Source organism: Mauremys mutica, chromosome 3, assembly GCF_020497125.1.
Source record: "Mauremys mutica isolate MM-2020 ecotype Southern chromosome 3, ASM2049712v1, whole genome shotgun sequence".
In the NCBI taxonomy this organism is placed as follows: Eukaryota; Metazoa; Chordata; order Testudines; family Geoemydidae; genus Mauremys; species Mauremys mutica.
In genome coordinates, this window is record NC_059074.1 from 77139894 (window position 1) to 77159925 (window position 20032).

General features: G+C 37.1%; 1 protein-coding gene across 1 annotated transcript in view; it reads right to left on the reverse strand.

The window, feature by feature from the left end:
* Positions 1 to 20032, reverse strand: part of ASCC3 (activating signal cointegrator 1 complex subunit 3) — a 492957-nt gene that overhangs the window by 153415 nt on the left and 319510 nt on the right. The window contains exons 15-16 of the mRNA XM_045011487.1: positions 4015 to 4206; positions 3477 to 3701 (exon numbers count right to left, since the gene is read on the reverse strand). Of these exons, the coding sequence (XP_044867422.1) occupies positions 3477 to 3701; positions 4015 to 4206 (417 nt within the window). The remainder of the gene's footprint in view (positions 1 to 3476; positions 3702 to 4014; positions 4207 to 20032) is intronic.

Genomic DNA, 20032 nt, shown 5'->3' on the forward strand with positions numbered 1-20032 from the left:
TAGTTAGAGATTGGTTTAAACCCTGAAACATGAGAATTTATCTTCCTTCCATTGTTCTTTTCATTAGTATTAACAGTGAGTCTTGTTATTCATACACTTATAAAGATTCAAGGAGGAATTGGACAAGTTCTTGGCCTCAATGACATCAATGAATTCCACAGTCTAAATATATGTTATGTGAAAAAGTATTTCCTTTGTAAGTTTTTAGTCTGCCATCTTTCAATTTCATTGACTATCTCTTTTTTCTTGCATTATGAAACAGGGAGAACATCTGATATATATTTTTATCGTTTCCTCTTATTCATCTCCTTTCTAAGGTAAACAATCTCAATCTTTCCAGCCTTCATATGAGTGTTTTTCCCCACCTAATCATACTCCTTGCCTTCTCTGAACCCCATTCTAATTCTGCAATATCCTTTTTGAGTGATCTGCACTGTTCACAATATTTTATATGACACTGCATCTTTAATATAGTTTTATAATACTATACTATACTTTTTTCGGTATTGTTCTCCATACCATCCCTTATGCATCTTGGATACTCTTTTTAACCAAACCCACACACTGAGTTTAGGTATTAACTGAGAGGATCACAATGATGCCCAGATCATAGTAGTAGCTTCACTTATTTGAAATTTTTACCCCAGAATACAAAAGAAATAGAGAAAATCTATTTGCACAGAACTCAGATTGTTAGGTACTGTTTTCTCAACTCATGAACTGGTGTCAAGAAAAAACTCCATTGCAAATTGTGCTGAGGTGACAGATTTCCAGTCAATCCTGTATAGAGAAGATCTCCACTTGCATTAAGTTTAGGAATTTTTGCTTCACTGTGCACACATCCCTCCAGATATGCATACAGGATGTGTTCAATACAACAAACCTAGTTATGTCAAATATATACAAATGTGGTAATAACACAATGTGACATATGTTAGAAATCTATCAAGGGGCTGTTTCTGGTACAAAGTTCTTGACAAAATGGCTCAGTTTACTTCAAGTCTGCTATCTGCAGGTACAGTATTTCTTGAATTTTTTATTTTGGATATTGTGATAATTGTGCCCAATTTATTGGAATGTAAGTTAGCTGAGGCATACATTAGTCTATTAGACATATTGTTTAAATTCTTTTGCATGGATATAGAGTATTGACGTACTATTTAAGCCTGGGATAGAAATAATCAGTAAAAATGCTTGATCTACCTACACAGCAGAAAGACTTGATAGATTCTACTGAGTTTCTTTTCAGAGTTTCATTTCTGTTTTACCACAGCTATTAGATTTATAGCTTCACTTCCCCCTTTTTTTTTCCTGACCCTCAATTTTTATTAAAGTATATTAATGACTAACCTTGGTCTTTTATCGAGACAGAGAGAAAGAGAGAAAGCACTGGAATGGGTTACCTAGGGAGGTGGTGGAATCTCCATCCTTAGAGGTTTTTAAGGCCCGGCTTGACAAAGCCCTGGCTGGGATGATTTAGTTGGTGTTGGTCCTGCCTTGAGCAGGGAGTTGGACTAGATAACCTCCTGAGGTCTCTTCCAACCCGATTTTTCTATGATTCTATGAAATCTTGGTCTGGGGGAAAATGGTGGGAGATTCACAGGCCCTCTCTCTTTTCTTCCCACAAGCAGATCAAAGGTGTATTGGCAGAGGAGCACAGCAGGGCTGCTGTCAGCTCTGTAGCAGCAGGCCTACGGAACTCAGTGCTCAGGACAGTAGCTGAACCACCAAGCTCCCTCCAGTGCTGTTCTCCCTTTGCTCTGCCTCATTTTGGGGGAAAGAGGGATATAGCAGATAGTCACAAGTGTTTCCTTTTCTAACCCTCCTGTCCCTCTCTCTCCTATTCTGGGGTGTGTGGGAGGAGGGGATTCTCTCTCCCTTTCCCCCAAGCCTCACCAGGTTCCTTGGAGGGCACCACTAAGAGATGCTCCTGTCCAGAACCCTTGTTACATTCTAAAACTTCCAGATATTTTTAAATTGCATGGTGGTGTGGGAGAGGGATGGGAAGCACATGTGAACATTTCCACCCTTCCATAGTATTTTATGGCTAATGCTCTTTGAAGTAGCTGAAGCCTTTTCAGGCAGGTGCTGCAGCCCGAAATACACCCATCCCCTGGGCTGTACTGATGTATAAATCTACTTGGACAGGGATTCTTCCTGCAAACAGGGATTGAAAAGAGAGTCTCAATCAAGAGAGCCCAAAACATCAAAAACTAAGAGAGACCAAATCTCGCCATTTGCTGACCCTGACCCTCACACTTCTATGAAGAGGGGTACCAGGAAGTAGACTTGCACTTTTCAGAAACTATTACATCTGTTTTAGCTTTATGTTTGATTTTTAAGTATTAATCTTTTTTTTTTTCCTTTTATATAAGTTGGCCCTCCAATCACCCCAAAAAAAAAAAAGACTAACATAATGACAAACAAAGCAAATAAATACATGGATAAAAGAGTGAAACATATACCCAAACATCAAGACATAATGTGATCCATTAATGAAGTCATTAAGGCTTTCAAGGTTTCAACAAGTTACTGAAAGATATTTAAGTTAACCTTTTTTTTCCCAACAAAAGTAAAGAAATTCAAAGTTATAAGTGCTTTTGAAAAGCGATTTACCCTTCTTGATTTGGAATACATACTTAGATTTCTGAATGTCCCAGAAAAATATTTTTTAATTGGTTACTACAATGACTAGCCTTTGAAAAGTTATATTTTATTATGATTAAAGCAAAATGTAGTCTGCAAATAACTGACATTTTCAAAGAAAAATAGATTTTCATTTGAGATTTTAATTTAAGCAAACTGATGGATTGCGGTTTGTAACAAATCTGTTTCAATTACTACTGTAAAACTAATATCAAAGAGAAAGAACAGGTCAAACCAGAATACGAGTTACATTTCCTAGCTCAGGTTCAATAAATTAAATATTAGAGTTTTCACAAATAAAGGATAACTTTTCCAAAAAATTATTATTTTTTAGAAAATTTCTTGTGTGTGTGTGTGTGTATATATATATATAGAGAGAGATAAAAATGTATAACAGTATAAAAGTAAAAGTAAATATTTTTATACTTTGCCTTTATTAATAAACTTTATACAGAGCATTGGAACAATCCAGTTATGTTTATTAAATCCAGATTCTCCTAAAATAATTCTGTGTAAAAATAGAGAAAAAGATTATAGGTTCTTCTGTAGCTCGGGCTTATATCTGCTATGTTGACTCTCCATATTTTGACTTGTAATATTTATAAATTACTTTCTGCTGTGCTTGTAATGCCTTGCGATACTTACCACACCTGTGCAAAGTGTTACTTATAGTTCATTTCTCTTAAATCAAAATATACACCTGTAAAATCCCTTTATTGAGTGGATTTTCTATTGGTTTATAGACGTTCTGAATATATGAATATTGCATTTTTTGTGATTAAACCTGGTCATCTTAAGATAGTTTCTCTTAACAACTTATCAAATGTTACCTCTGCATTTAAGTTGTCAGCAAGGCTTTCAAGAAACTGGCTCTCAATTGGGTTCTGCTGAGTAAGCAGAGTCAGGTAATGGCTGAGTTTATCATGTGTTGTAATAATGATGCCTTCTCCAAATTTGTCAAACTGAGGCCGTCCAGCTCGACCAAATATCTGCATGACATCTAAAATTCCAAGGTCAACAAAGGAGCCTCTTTTTGCAGCATATATTTGTGTTCCCTGGTTGAGGAAAAGTTAATAAAAATTACCATAAACACACACGAATATAATCCTGATGAGCTGAATACTGAAATTAGGCAAATATAGCATGATCTCAAAAGTGTACCTTAACTAATCCTTTCATAATCTGCGATATATTTAAATCTGTACTATACAAACTGGATTCTGACTGGAGAGAATCAGTTTAACGAGAGATAAATAACATTTCAAGTCAATCAGACCTCTCCAAACCACAACAAAGATCTTGCTATTCATGCATTTTTATGGGTTTGTTCTAAGACACGTTCACTTGCAGAGCAGGATAACCACTTACCTTAATAATAACAGCATGAGCAGGAAGATTGACACCCCAGGCTAATGTGGCTGTACAAACCAGTACTTTGATATGTCCATGAGAAAACAAGTTCTCAACCAAACTTCTGTCTTGCCGCAGCATTCCTGCATGATGAATACTAAATCCATCTGGAAACAATTCACGTAACTGCTTGTTTCTGGACCTTTGTACCTACAATGGGCAAAGGAAACATATTAATTCACTTAGAACTACAGTATAGGAAGCACCATACTTAAAAAGGATTTGAATTATCACCATTTCAAGAAGAAGAAGAAGAAGAAAAAAAAATAAGACTACTCAGTTCTATTATGAACCATATAAAAACGAACCATTTCCACTAATGGGGAAATTTAAGTACATACAAACACCTGTTTATATACTGTAAGTGAATCAAATTGCTTCCCATAATTACTTGCAAAAGAATTTACTTACTTGGCACCCAGAGAAGCCAGATGAACATTATACTACAGTGGCTTCATTTAAGCTGATGGCCCAGATTTACCTATTCACAGTATGAAAAGCTATTTGAAAGCCTGAATTTCTCTTTCCTTTTTAACATAAACTCGCTCTATTGGCAAGAATGATTGTTACTTTCTGGCTATTATAAGCATCTTATTACACTTCATTACCAACTGAGAATCTTTATATTTATCTGTGGATTTCCAGAGCACCCAACGCTACAGTTTTTCAGAACTATATACTGTATTATAACTAATTTATTCTATGTTCAGTTGTGGCAAATGTCAATTTCTGCTTTATCATTATATGCATTAGTCTCACTTTTGCTGTCTCATACGCATCACATGTCTACCAAGAGCCCATAGAGTAGCACAGTGGGTAAAGCAGAGCAGAGTTTGGATCATTATGTTGGCATGTTGCCAAACACACACAAAAAGTCTTTGCAAGAGCAGAAATAAATAGGGAGATGGGAAGGAGTGCAATTATGAAGGGGGAAGAGGAAAACGTACACTTAATGAAAGCAATTCAGATCATCTACTTTTTCCAGAGTTAATAATTTTGGGTTCTGAGAACTTGTGGGGAAAAATATATTGGGGCTAATGAGAGACTGAAAGGGTGACAAAGCCTCTCAATACATGAGCTATACTGTCTCAATAGTTGTTGTTTATTCATTTGAAGGGAACCAAACTAAGCTTCAAATTGGTGAAGTGTTCATGAGGATTTTTATGTAAGTCAGTAGAAAAATCACATTGTTATTTAACTTATCTGCTGCATTGCTCAAGAATGAATAAATATGAAGCAATGCATTTCATGGGAACTATTCTTTGAAAGTTAGAAAAGGAAAACCAAATATTTTATAAAATACACAAATGTGCAAAGGCCACTGTATGTAGCAAATCAACCTCCACAAAAGAAAATCTCTTCATCTGCCTGTCTTCTTAATGCAGGCAAAATGTGAATTTGCTTCACTGTCAAAGTTGAAAATACTAGAACCAAGGAACTTCTGATTTGATTTAAAATACAGTGAGAACCTCAGTGCTAAAGAGTTTACGATGTACGGTAATTAACTTCTGTTTGAAAAATTTAACCTCTCTGCGTGTTAAATTATACAGTATGACAACCATTGAAAACACAAACCACAAGTATCAATTCAGAATAAAAATTCACTTCCTTAATATTATGCACTGTATTTAGCTCATACCTCTCATTGCATGTATGTAAATGAGGTTATTGTACTTTTGGATCAAAAAAGAGTTGTCTCATAAAATATTGCTTAAGTATCACATAGTCAAATGCCAAAACTACACCATTACCTCGATATAACGCCACCTGATATAACACAAATTTTGATATAATGCGGTAAAGCACTGCTCCGGGGGGGGGCGGGGCTTTGCACTCCGGTGGATCAAAGCAAGTTCAATATAACACGGTTTCACCTATAATGCGGTAAGATTTTTTGGCTCCCAAGGACAGCGTTATATTGAGGTAGAGGTGTATTTACTGTATTACCATAATTATTTAGCCAAAGGAAGACCATTTAATTATACATTGTTATAAAAGTTTAAGGCTAAGGTTAAAAATTAGAGACTAGCCTGAGTTGCAAAATTCAAATCCTGATCTCAAATTCCCACAGACCAGAGCAGAGAAATCCAGGATTTTGGCTGAGTTCCATCTAAGGTTGCTACCTGTCAATGTTTTCCCAGGATCACTCTTTTTTTGATGAAGTTGTCCTGGAAAATCTACATGGGTGTGGAGTACACACTGCCAGCCAGCTGTGTAGTTTTGTGGGCTCAGGATCATCTTGGATGTCCCTTTTTTAGCACCTCAGAGGTAGCAACCCTAATTCTGTCTCTAGTCAAAACTTGAGAGATTGTTGTAACCATAGTGAACAAGAGCAGCTGTTGATATTAAAACAGTTGCCCAACCAGTTTCAGAAAAATCATTGTCCAGCGATACCGAAAGGAGGACAGGAGACACTTGATATGGATTTAATCAGTCCGCAACTTTATTATTAGATGTTTGGGACTACCCAGCAGATAAAAATGTACAGTGCAGACAAATCCATGTTCATTCAAATAATTATCTGGGGCTTTCACTTGCCCCACTTCATTTTCCATTCAGGTCCGCCAGCCAGCCTATGGCTGGGACCTTACCATCCACCCTCTCCTTCCCCTTAGGAGGGGTAAGATGGGCTATAAGTAATAGGGGTGGCTCCCTGCCATACCAATCATAGGAGCCCCCCCGCATTCCATTCCTTTAACCAGCACCTCCTTTTTACGTCCTTTACCAGGCCATTTATCCAGTCATTGGATGCCTTCTCTATGAAGTACCTGCACTGAATATCCACCCAAAACTTACAAAATGAGTTGCGACATAACAACTAACCCCCTTTCCTCCTCACCACAGTAAGCACTCCCTCAAATCAGATGTAGGGAAGGCAAAAAAAACCCCATTCCACCTAAATGAATGCAGTGGTGAGGGAAAATACCTTCCTAATTGCCCTAAAAAGGAGCAACTAGTGCAAAGCCCAGAGCAGGTCCAATCCAATCTGCTATTTGCCATCTTGAAGGGAGGGAGGATGGGTGCTGCCTTGCCTGCTGCATGGAGAAAGGGCTTTTAAACCTGCCCCTTTTAAAGTCTTCTGCACTTACGTTCCCAGTGTCGCCCATGCTGACCCCCAGCTTCTGACATTCTGACCTCCTGCCTCCCCTCACCCGTAAAGCAGCAGCAGTTTCTGACCTCCTGCCTCCCCTCACCCATAAAGCGCTGCTACCCTTCCTCTGGCAAGCCTGGACAACAGCTCCCCCACTTCAGGTGCAGTGCAGTCAAACTAATATTGGGAAAATAATCTATTAATAAGAAAGACCAGGTGCTGACATGCAGTTCTTTTAGATTTGATTAAGAGAAGAGGGAAGCTCTTAATGGAGACCAAAGGAGGAGCATGGGAAGTGTGTTTGTGAGGAAAGACAAAAATTAAGAGAAAAGGTTTAATCATTCAAGAATTCCAAACAGGTGAGCATTCTTGAGTATTTTATAATATATATAAATATTTATTTGCACCCAAAATATACCAAATGCCTTAAAATAAAATTCTTGAAGGATTTAGTTTTCAGTTTTGTTTATCAGATTTACAATGCTGGCTATCTTAAACACAATATTTTAAACAGCTACTTAAGAGATTAACTGTATTTTACTGCAAGATTATCAATAGTACGCTACAGAGTTCACAGTACACATTTGCTATTGTGAAAAACAATAATGATGGCTCGACTCAGACTCTCTACAGCACTGACAAAAATTAAATGATATGTATAGCACTGGTGGTAACTACCAATGCAAAGAGTTCTGTTGTACATAAAAGAATCAAATCAAACAAGTGGTGTTAAAAACAACAACTGCAAATAGGCATCAAAGAGAAAAAAACACATGTAATATGCAAAAATTTTCAAGTATCAGAGGGGTAGCCGTGTTAGTCTGGTTCTGTAGAAGCAGCAAAGAATCCTGTGGCACCTTATAGACTAACAGACGTTTTGCAGCATGAGCTTTCGTGGGTGAATACCCACTTCTTCGGATGCAAGGCAAACCCACACTTCCGGCAGCGTTTGTCGGGGTTCCCGTGGCGGCACCGTTTGTCGGGGTTCCCGTGGCGGACGGCTCCGTTGAGGGGGACGCAGTTCAGCTGGGCGCGGTGTATGAACCGCCAGTCGGCGAATCGGGTGAAGCTGCCTGCGGGGAGGAAGTGGTTGCTGGAGTCCCACTTGCTGGTCACCTCGAAGGCCTTGCCCTGGTCGGGTTTTTTCCTCAGGGTGTCCACATAGAGCGCGTGGACGGCGGCCTTCAGGGACTTCTCCAGCGCACCTCTGGATGCAGCGCATCCGAAGAAGTGGGTATTCACCCACGAAAGCTCATGCTGCAAAACGTCTGTTAGTCTATAAGGTGCCACAGGATTCTTTGCTGCTTCTACAAAAATTTTCAGTGGCTGTAACATGTGCAAAATCTCTGTTTGAAAGATTGCATATTGCTCTATCAAGGCCACAGAGATTCTTAAATATAAACAGCTAAAAGAAACAAGCAGAGCCAAACAGAATGAAAATGTGCTAGTCATTAAATGAGTGATACAACTGAATTATCACTTCTGTTTCTGGGACTTAAATGATTCCTATTAGCTTTTACAAAATAAAACAACCATTAAAAAAACAAACAACAAAAACAACCAAACAAGAAAACGCACTGGGGACACTGACTGATCTGACCTTCCAACTTGTTGAGGTCCTGATAATTAACACAGTCATAGTAAAAATAATATGAAATTCACCAGAATAAAGATAATTTTTCTGCCCCTTAGCGATAGCCAGCTTCTAAAAAATACATGCATAAATTTTTTTTAAAAGTTGGCAAGTATGGTTCAAGTTGAACATGCTCAGCACATCCAAGACACACTCAGAAGCTTAGATGATTAGTATTAGGCTTTGCAGAGTTCTACAGAAAGGTTCTAACATGATTTGAAAACAGTATCAATTGGAACATATTACTAATACATAAGTGAAATCACGCTCCAGTTCACAGTGGCCTTCTTTTGATTTTAGTTTGCAATCTGAATTTCACTTTTCCACAATATTCAAACTTCATTTAAAGGTAACTGCTCTCGTCTAGTCACTTTAGCTTCTGGTTTTTGATTACTATTGAACTATTACACATAGAAATTCAGTATTTCCCCATTATAAGGTCATGATCACTTTTAATAAAAAAATGCTACAGATCAAGTGAGCAGCTGAATTCTACATTTAATCCCTATGAATTACACACTTCAGAGTAAGAAAAATCATGCATTTCTCAAGTTGTCATTTTCAAAGGGAAATTAAGTGGGTAGATTATTAAATTATCCTAAGGAAGATTATTTTGCCAGAAGATGGGAATAGGTGACAGAGAATTGATTACTTGATGATTACCTGTTCTGTTCATTCCCTCTGGGGTACCTGGCATTGGCCACTGTCGGAAGACAGGATGCTGGGCTAGATGGACCTTTGGTATGACCGTTCTTATATTCTTAGCCACTGTGTAGTTTTTAAAGACAGCACCTTTGCAGACAAACCTAAGCACCATCTCCATGAATTACAGCACTGTTCCCCAATTTATTTTATTCCAGAAGCAACAAAACCAGTGATTAATATATATGAAAAGTGAAGCTGTAAAACATGAAATGATGTGTTACCTACATCTTCTTGTTTTCTATCACAGTTTTAAAGAGTTTATGTTACAATTTATCTGAAATTGTAAGTGTTTCAAGGTGGATGGTGAAGTACCTTATTACGAGGTCTGTTTCCAGTGTCTTAATTACAATTGATTTTTCACCCTCATTGCTCAACTACCTGCAAATTTATGACCTTTTGCTTCATGTGTGTCTGCATCAATAGGAGTATGTACTAAATAAATATTTGATAGAAGATATTAAATAAACTTCACAGCTAAGATAGCATGGCAATGTCTATATTTCTCCTTTCAGGGTCTTGAATTTCACGATGCTCTCTATGGAGTGCATTAAAAATGGCAGTGTTACAAACAGTACAGTGAGTTGTCTACAGCGACTCAGAGAAAAATCAGAGGGGAAGCCATGTTAGTCTGGATCTGTAAAAAGTGACAAAAAAGAGTCCTGTGGCACCTTATAGACTAACAGAAGTATTGGAGCACAAGCTTTCATGGGTGAATACCCACTTCGTCAGATGCATGTGATGGAAATTTCCAGAGGCAGGTATAAATATGCAGGCAAGAATCAGTTTAGAGATAACGATGTTAGTTCAATCAGGGAGGATGAGGCCCTCTTCTAGCAGTTGAGGTGTGAACACCAAAGGGAGGAGAAACTGCTTCTGTAGTTGGCTAGCCATTCACAGTCTGCAGGATGGCTACCTTTAAATCTGCTATTTGCTCCAACCCTTCAGACAGAGACCAATACCTACAAGATCTTCACCAAGCATTCTCAAAACTACGATACCCGCATGAAGAAATAAGGAAACAAATCAACAGACGTGTACCCAGAAGCCTTTTTCTGCAAGACAAGCCGAAGAAAGAAACCAACAGAACTCCATTGGCCATCATCTACAGTCCCCAGCTAAAACCTCTCCAACGCATCATCATCAGTGATCTACAACCCATCCTGGACAACAACCCCTTGTTTTCACAGGCCTTGGGAGGCAGGCCAGTCCTCGCCCACAGACAACCTGCCAACCTTAAGCATATTCTCACCAGCAACCACACACCACACCATAGTAACTCTAACTCAGGAACCAATCCATGCAAGAAACCTCAATGCCAATTCTGCCCACATACTTACAGCAGTGACACCACCACAGGACCTAACCAGATCAGCCACAACATCACAGATTCATTCACTTGCATGTCCACCAATGTAATATACGCCATCATGTGTCAACAATGCCCCTCTGCTATGTACATCGGCCAAACTGGACAAATGGCTACGTAAAAGGATAAATGGACACAAGTCAGATATTAGGAATGGCAATATACAAAAACCTGTACAAGAACACTTCAACATCCCTGGGCACACAATAGCAGATTTAAAGTTAGCCATCCTGCAGCAAAAAAACTTCAGGACAGACTCCAAAGAGAAACTGCTGAACTTCAGTTCATTTGCAAATTTGATACCATCAGCTCAGGATTAAACAAAGACTGTGACTGACTAGCCAACTACAAAAGCAGTTTCTCCTCCCTTGGTGTTCACACCTCAACTGCTAGAAGAGGGCCTCATCTTCTCTGATTGAACTAACCTCGTTATCTCTAGACTGATTCTTGCCTGCATATTTATACCTGCCTCTGGAAATTTCCACCACATGCGTCTGACCAAGTGGGTATTCACCCACGAAAGCTCATGCTCCAATACTTCTGTTAGTTTATAAGGTGCCACAGGGCTCTTTGTCGCTCAGAGAAAAATGTTCCACTTAATTTTAATGAGAAGTGAGGCATACAAAATGAAAAAAAGATTTATTCATGCATTGTTATCTTTCAACTACAGAGATAAAAAGCATAACATGACAGACTTCCCTACTTTCTCCTTTCATCTGATAAAAGCAGCAAAGAATCCTGTGGCACCTTATAGACTAACAGACGTTTTGCAGCATGAGCTGTCGTGGGTGAATACCCACTTCAATAGCAGATTGAATAGCAATAGCTGCAAAATGTCTGTTAGTCTATAAGGTGCCACAGGATTCTTTGCTGCTTTTACAGAACCAGACTAACACGGCTACCCCTCTGATACTTTTCATCTGATAGTACAGAGATATCATCATTCATGGAAAAATACAAACTAACTGCTTTTTGTTTGAAAAAACAATGTTATATGAAGTATAAAGAGCAGAATGAAAATGTAACAACAGACTTATGGTTATATTTGTCTTACTTTAGTAACTTTTTCACTTGGACGTTCAAACAGAGCTTGATAAAAAGAAGCATAAGCCAACCTATTAAGAATTAAAAGTGAAATGACATAAAACAATGATTTCTACTATCTTCCTTCTCTAGACTGGTTCAGGACAGGCTGGGTACATCACCGTTGGCTTGTCTTAACTCTGTGGTGACTGATCTTTTTGGCGAAGACAAGGTTAGTTGTTTGGATTTGTTTGCAGCTACTAAGTCAGGTCAAGGATTTTGGTGTCCCTTTGAATTTTGTTGTCTTTCCTACAGAAAGCCATGTTTCTGATTGACATGTAAGTATTTTCTTCCAGCTACATAAATGGCATTGGCTACTCCCCTACTTGTCTCATAGTTACCTTGCTACAGCAAAACTTTGTCCTTGAGACCACAAGGCTGAATTATTGTAATTTCCTCCTTGTGGGGTTCACGACAGGGCATCAGTTTTAGCTTTCTCAGAGTGCAGCATCATATTTCTTCACTGGTTTGAGCAACTGTGAGCAATTTAAGTCCACCCTTCTCATTCTCTACTTCACTCTTCATTAGCTGAAAGACCTCAACAGTTTTGGCCACTGTTTTTTGAGGTCTACTTAAGCTTCGTCCTTATGAGTATTTGTGTTCATATACCATTAGACTTTTTGACCCAATTACAAAATATAATTAAAAACTCCTAAACAAACCAACCACCAAAAGAAACTAATCCTGCGGCAGACTCCAATAAAGGAAGTTTATATGCTATTAGTAGTAGATTTAATAAGTGCGAATGCTTCCATCATCTGTATCCTTCTTAACATATCCCTTGAAATTGAAGTGCTGGCTGCAAAGTCAGTAACTTTAAAATAATTATGTAATAACTTTTCTAAATATGTGTGAATAGTAACTCTTAAGCCTTCTGAGATTATTACTTTTCGATATATAGCTCTGACACTATACATCAGAGGAAAGGGACAGAGAGCCATTCAGAAAGGAGAGAGCAACACAGAAAGACTGAATGGAAAAAGGACAAAGAAGAAGACAGCCAATGGTCTCATTCCTGCTCTCACTAAAGCAAATGAGATTGGACCCAAAGTAAGGAAAAAAAACCTGACCCACATATGAAGATTCAACACTTTATTTTCTTCTCTACAGGCTTCTGTTTTTCACAGCGTAATACTGAGAGGTTGAGAGAAATACATCAATCAATGTAATATTGTCTCTATCGTCTCATGACACCTTTTACATAGCATTTCTACCTGTTTATTTTATATTTAGGCTTGTATGGGTTAGATTTGTATGGGTAAATATTGATAAATGTCAATTTCACAATAAACACACAAACCGATGAAAAATATTTCCATCAACAATAAAAATTTACATATAGGCAACGAAAGAAATTTTTTTGCTTGAATTTGATTTAATGTTGCTTGAAAACTTATTAGAGTTTGATTGAAGGCTATTTACTTTGTATATTTAGATATATGATATTGACAATTTTGTTTTAATGGTTATAAAGCTAACTTTTCGAATCTCAATGTCTACTGTCCTTAAATAATTATTGTCCGACTCCCTTACTTTCCCACAACTGTAAAAACTGAATCTTAAAACCCATGATTTTGTGTAACTTTGAAAATTTAAATTGATAAAAATAGAAAAAAAAACCCAATCAGCATTATCCGTCAAAATTATAAAAAACAAAAATCAATTTCTGCCAAGACTATTTATATTCAATTTACAGTTGCTGTTTTAAAGGGGCAGCTAGAGAGCACTGAGTTAATTGAAACCTCTATTCCATTAAAGTGTTGGAGAACAAGTAGAACAAAGACACTTAAATCACTACAATTGCTAGGTGCAGTTTCAACTCAATGTATTATGATGTTTCATGTAAAAATATTTACTCAACATGCATAGTCATTTTTATCTAACAAAAATTTAAGAAACTACATGATGTCTAGAGAAATTTGTCTAATAGTGTCTTCAGCTATGACACTATACATCACTTTATGAATGCTAGTGAAAACACAGAAAAATATTAAGAGATAAAGTAATAAAACCAAGAAAGCAACGTTTTTGAGCTGGCTATACTTGAGAGCCCGTCTTACATGGAACAATGCTATTCCATGTATTCCTCCTTACTTGCACAATGAGTAAATTTGCCAAGCAATTGTTCCTAGGACAAGGATGAACTGGGAGTGTCATATGATGGAAGCAAAATGAAGAGAACAGTGAACTAGGAAAAGGAACATTTAGGATATGAGGAAAAGGTTTTACTAGATTTCCTGGAAGCTGTTTTAAAGATGACTTTAAGACACTACACCATTACTAACCCTTTTGTGGAATAGCATGAAGAAGTGAAGAAAAGTACTTACGTTGAACTTTGTAAATCTCTAATATGCGAGACTGTTTATTTCAATAAGGTATATTTTGTAATGGATACTATTACATCTAGTATACTGAAGAAACAAAAAAAAAAAAGTGTCTTCCAGAAAGAGTGCATTCTAGCCAAAATCAAAGCAGTGCCATCTACCAAATGATGTAGTTTCTCTCTTTCAGGATGCTTGTTTAGTGAAACTTATAAAGGCCTCATTTATCATTAGAAATTACAGCTCCCCCACTTTACTGAGGTTATAGCCAGTAGGAAGATTATTTTCCAAAACAAATATTTTAAGTCATAGATTTCAAAGACTCAGAAGAGAGGTGCCTCTGTTAATGAACTCAGTACAAGCCAAACCCTAAGATAAAGTACTATATTCAATTTACAGCCTGATTTCAATTTCCTAATTCCTTTTAAGACAGCTTGTGCAGTATGATTGCATGGTAAGCTATGGCGGGAAGCAGAAAATGATAAATGAAGATCACTCTCAGGGTACTGCTTTCTCAGGAGTTGTTTTAAAGAGTGTAAAATTGGAGAGAGTGTTCATACAACCAGACATAGAAAATTCTGATCTTTGACTAATTTGGAATAACAAATATAGAAATACAATGATGGAAAACCACAAAGAAAATGCAGAATAGCTTGCAGATAAAAGAGGCTAAGTCACATTTTATAGCTTGGATTAACACCCTTCCATAGTATTGCTAGTGACTTAGCAAAATATGTAATAATTTAATTATCATTTACAATCTTTTTAACCGCAGTAATGTCTCTATCCAACACAAGTTCTTTTACTTTGTTATAATTAAAGGATGTATTTGTAGTATTTCTAGCAAACAAATACGAGTCAGTTTGAATTTCTCCTACAAGAGCATCAATAATCCTAATGTCTCTCACAGATGGTGTAGGGTTCTCTACAGTAGAGTTAGAATGTCTTGAAACTGATGAGCCATCATTCCTACCAATTTACTGAAATCACATCAGTAAATTTCACAAAGTGGTCTAAAAAAATTCTCTAAAGAAGGAAAGTAAATGTGATTATTTTGAATTAAAAATGTTCCTCAATTTAAAAAGATATTTTCCACATATTGTATAAACAGTGAAATGGATCTTTCCAGTGTTTTATAGAAGATCTAACAGTAATATAATTTAAAAAAACAATTTTTTGCATTGTTTCAATAAGATGGAAACCCAGACATCCACACCAAACAGAAAAGTGTGTATCAAGCCTTATTAAAGGCCTCAAGCCTTATCGAAAACAGTCAATATATTCATTTTAGTTAAGTCATGAAAATGTACATTACTCAAGACCAAGGAATTACTATCATAACATTGTTTTTATAAACGTTTTGAATAAGTTTATATGTAAAAATCACACAGAGACATCATAGTCTCTCTTCTCAAGTTGGAATGAAAAGATTCCCACATTAGGAAGATATATAGAAGGCTAATTATCCATGTTCATCCTCCTCAGTGAAAAGAAATCCGGTCATTAGTTTTGTTAAAATGATTTACAACACAGAGTCTCTAATTTTGAGGGAAATTCAAGAATCCTTTCTTGTTCACCCTGCTCACTGTGGCTACTAGTGATGTTTTAAGTAAGACTGAGAGAGTAGGGAAACTACTCCATGAAAAGGAAGAAAGAGACACAGATGGGGTAGCTCAATTGCTTCCTTTTAGGGATATAAAATATGGGGATTAAATGTATTTTGATTTTGGAATTTCATTTTAGTATTTTTCTGTTTTTATAATTTTTCCTGAATTTTATAGACAAAGCAGCGATTACAAAAGATAAACACGAATAAATGAAATAAAAGTTGCATATGTTTCTAAGCTAAGGTACCAACCAGAATTATGTTAGTGACTCACAATAGGTGACATTAATATATTAACACAAACTACAACTAGGCAATAGGACATTCTAACCAGAACACCAAATACTCTGCCACAATCCTTCATCATTAAAGCCAATAGGATATTTGCCACTGAATTTTATGAGTATATAACCATGTCCCATGATAGTAATCCAAAGACACACATTAAAATTGAACAAATATAAATCCTTAAATATAAAATTTCATTTTAGGCTCATATCCATGCGTTCCTCTTCATATACTAATTAATATTATTTGAAGAATCAAGTAAAGCAAAGTAACTGGAAAAATTAAATTAGTTGCCCATATTTACAGAGAATGATACTCTGTGGGGGTATAATTTATACCTCCTTGCACAAGCTACGCCTCCTGACACTCAGGGAAGATTTACCCCGAGAGAGGACAAGAAGATGATGCTACTACTTTCTCTCAAATTTTGTTCCTGGATGATGAGAATTTTAATTCTCAATTTTGCTCCTCTAGCACAATGTAACTTACTACAATAACAGTAATGCTTTGTGCAAGAGACTACTTTCTTGGAGGCCAGCCCAAGCCTATGGAATGAACTCCCCCAGATAATAAAGATCATCACAGGCCTCACCAGATGTATTTATTTGCCCTTGCCTTCTCTAATAAACCCGTGTGTACACATGCACAAATACATATCTAAAAACAAAACAAAAAAAATCCAAAACAAAACACTCCACTGAACATACTTTTCCCCTCCTAGGGAGAGGATGAAAGAACAAACATGACAGATGCTAGGCACATTGCTTCATGGAAGGTGCATAGATACTAAGGTGATGAGCACTGTATAAGGTCCTATAAAGAACAGAAGACAATAGAGGTGCTGGAACTCCATAGGAGCTCTGGGAGTGGAGGCTGTTTAGGAGATGTACTAAATAAGTACAACCCAGAGGTCCTTATTTTATTTTGTAGGTGAGCCAGTTCTATTCCAATGATCTACACATGAATGACAACTCTGTTTAATTTATAAAGCTTTTATATTTCTTTGGAAATGCCAAAAAATAACTCAAACTCTTTGTTTCAAGCAAAAAATAAACAGAATTATACTATGTTACTGCTACTCTAAGGCAATATTTAAAAGAAGTTCCTCAACAATTCTTATTTCTGCAGTTCACAGGATGTCAGAATGTCTAGTTGCTAGGGCAAACATTACTAGATGTGTAACTGTGTTTCTATGTGACATACTGCATATAGTCTCATTTGATAAAATGAATTAATTATCAACCGAAGATTGTGTGTGTAGGTATAAACAGATTCTAACATTTTGATGGTGCTGCAACTCTACTTTTAACAAAAATTGGTTGTGTAAGAGAAAAATACATGTTCTATTAAAAGGAAATTTAGTGTTACAATTGTAATTGTTAATGCTGAATTATATGTCAAAATGCAAATATGTACGATGCATTAAAGTGCAGCCTATGATATAAAATGCAAATACATATGATTTGGTATGATATAAGAAGAATCATAAAAGATATCCCAGGCATCCAGTTTCTGAGCTGGATAGAAATATTTCTTGGACTTGACATCTGCTGGATTCATTTTGATCACTAATATTGCATTTCAAGCACCAGCAATACCTTTAATACTATGTTTACTTTTGCACCTTTTGCCCTCCCCCACCAGAAACGGTAGGCTCTAGTTCACAGAGAAGTGGATGTTTATGGAAAGGAAATAAAGTGCTGCGGTGCTTACACTATGAAGTAGCACATTACTGGCAGACCAAGTGTAGACCAGTGAAATTTGTGGATTGTCAAGTACTGGGCACAAAGTCAGTCTAAATGGTGACATGATCCTTCGGGGCATATAAGGGAGCATTATATCTCCATACGCATCCATGCCCACCAGTGAACGAAACACTGAGTCAAAGGATATTTACATTACTGCTCCTCCCCTCACGTAAAAGATATGTTTTAGGAATTATTTGGAAGGAAGTTGGACAGAAGCTCAGACCAGATGATCATAATGATTCCTTCTGACCTTGGAATCTATGACTCTACTTCACATTGTTTGGATGGGAGGTTGGGGTCAGGATGTCACTTAGCATGAGGCAGCTGTGCTAGACCCACTGCCAGAATGAAGAGGAATTCAGCTGATTCAAGAAGGGGAAGAAGAACTCTTCAGTGGCACCTCTTGAGAGCTGACCGAACACTCCTTGCAGCTGGACTCAATTCAGATTTAGGGAATTTCCCCACCACTGATCTGGCCTGAAATAAGATATGCCCTCTAGTTTTATATCCTGGAAGGGAACAAAATGACAGGTTTCTTATCTATTAACCCCACTTCCCTTAATTATTGTATTTAAAAGGAAAAACGTAAGTCTCCAATATTTTAACTGGAGAGTACTAGTATTATTTGGCTTATATTTAATATAGCCTGTAAGATATCTGGTTAGAAAATTCCAGAGACGGCACAATGACAAACAATTGTGCATAATTAATCTTGCCTTTGAAGGATGCTTTTCTACATCTGTAATTCTGTAGGCATTTTTCTTGTGAATATACATGATGCTCTCTTTTAAGGCTGATTTTTTTTGGCAAAGAGCATTTTCTTTTCTTGTGCAAATTATTTTTTGTATTACATATTTAAACAGTGTTTGGTAAAAAAAATACTGTCTGAATGTTTAATTCATAACCAGGATATAATCTGCTTGTCTGAAGTGTGTACGCTTGATCCTTTTTTTCAAAACTCCCTCTCAAAACTACAGAGCTCACTGTTGTCAAGACATCATAATCCATACATTATGATTTTAAAATGAGGTTAAACAGATACTTTAGCAATCAAATGAATTAATTTCAGATTTCTTTTCCAAATAGCAGACAGAAATTATGGAAAACTAAGAAAGTGTAATATCTGGCTCAAGTACATGTTAGCCTCTGAATATTATCTTTATTTACCAATACGCACATTATGTGCTGATGGTTAGAGGAAAGCACAAGATGAATTTAAATTATTTCAATCTTGCAATTATTTTAACAACTTTGCCCCATAAAGATTAATAGGCTTACTTTTTCAAGAGAGACAAGGTGGATGATAATATCTTTTATTCAACCAACTTCTGTTGGTGAGAGAAACAAGTTTGCGAGCCACACAGAGCTCTTCTTCAGCTGGGAAATGTACTTCCAGCATCACAGCTAACAGCAAGATGGAACAGATTGTTTAGCATAAGTAGTTAGCACATTTAAGGGACCATTCCCAGGTAGACAGGTTTCAGAGGGATATCCGTGTTAGTCTGTATCAGTAAAAACAACGAGGCATCCCTGTGGCACCTTAGAGACTAACAAATTTATTTGGGCATAAGCTTTCGTGGACTATAACCCATTTCATCAGATGCATGGAGTGGAAAAATACAGTAAGCAGTGTGACAAAGTTCCTCCTCTGTCTTGGTGGGTTCTGCGCTTTCTGGCGGATTTGCTCACCTCAGAGGTTTTCGGCACTCCTCAGTTTGGCTCCTTTTGTTAGTGGCACAAAACTGCCATTCACTTGACTAACCTCATCACTGGCCAGCATGGGGAAAAGGAGGAGAACAATCCCTGCAATCTCTGCTGGCCCACCTAATGGGTCTGTTATTGACTATCCAGGGACACTTAAGTGCTCTCCTACTGGTTTTTTAATGTTACAATTCTTGATGTCTGATTTGTGTCCATTTATTCTTTTGCGCAGAGACTGTCCGGTTTGGCCAATGTACATGGCAGAGGGGCACTGCTGGCACATGATGGCGTATATCACATTGATAGATGTGCAGGTGAACGAGCCCCTGATGGTGTGGCTGATGTGGTTAGGACCTATGATGGTGTCACTTGAACAGATATGTGGACAGAATTGGCAACGTTTGTTGCAGGGGTTAGTGTTTCTGTTGTGTGGT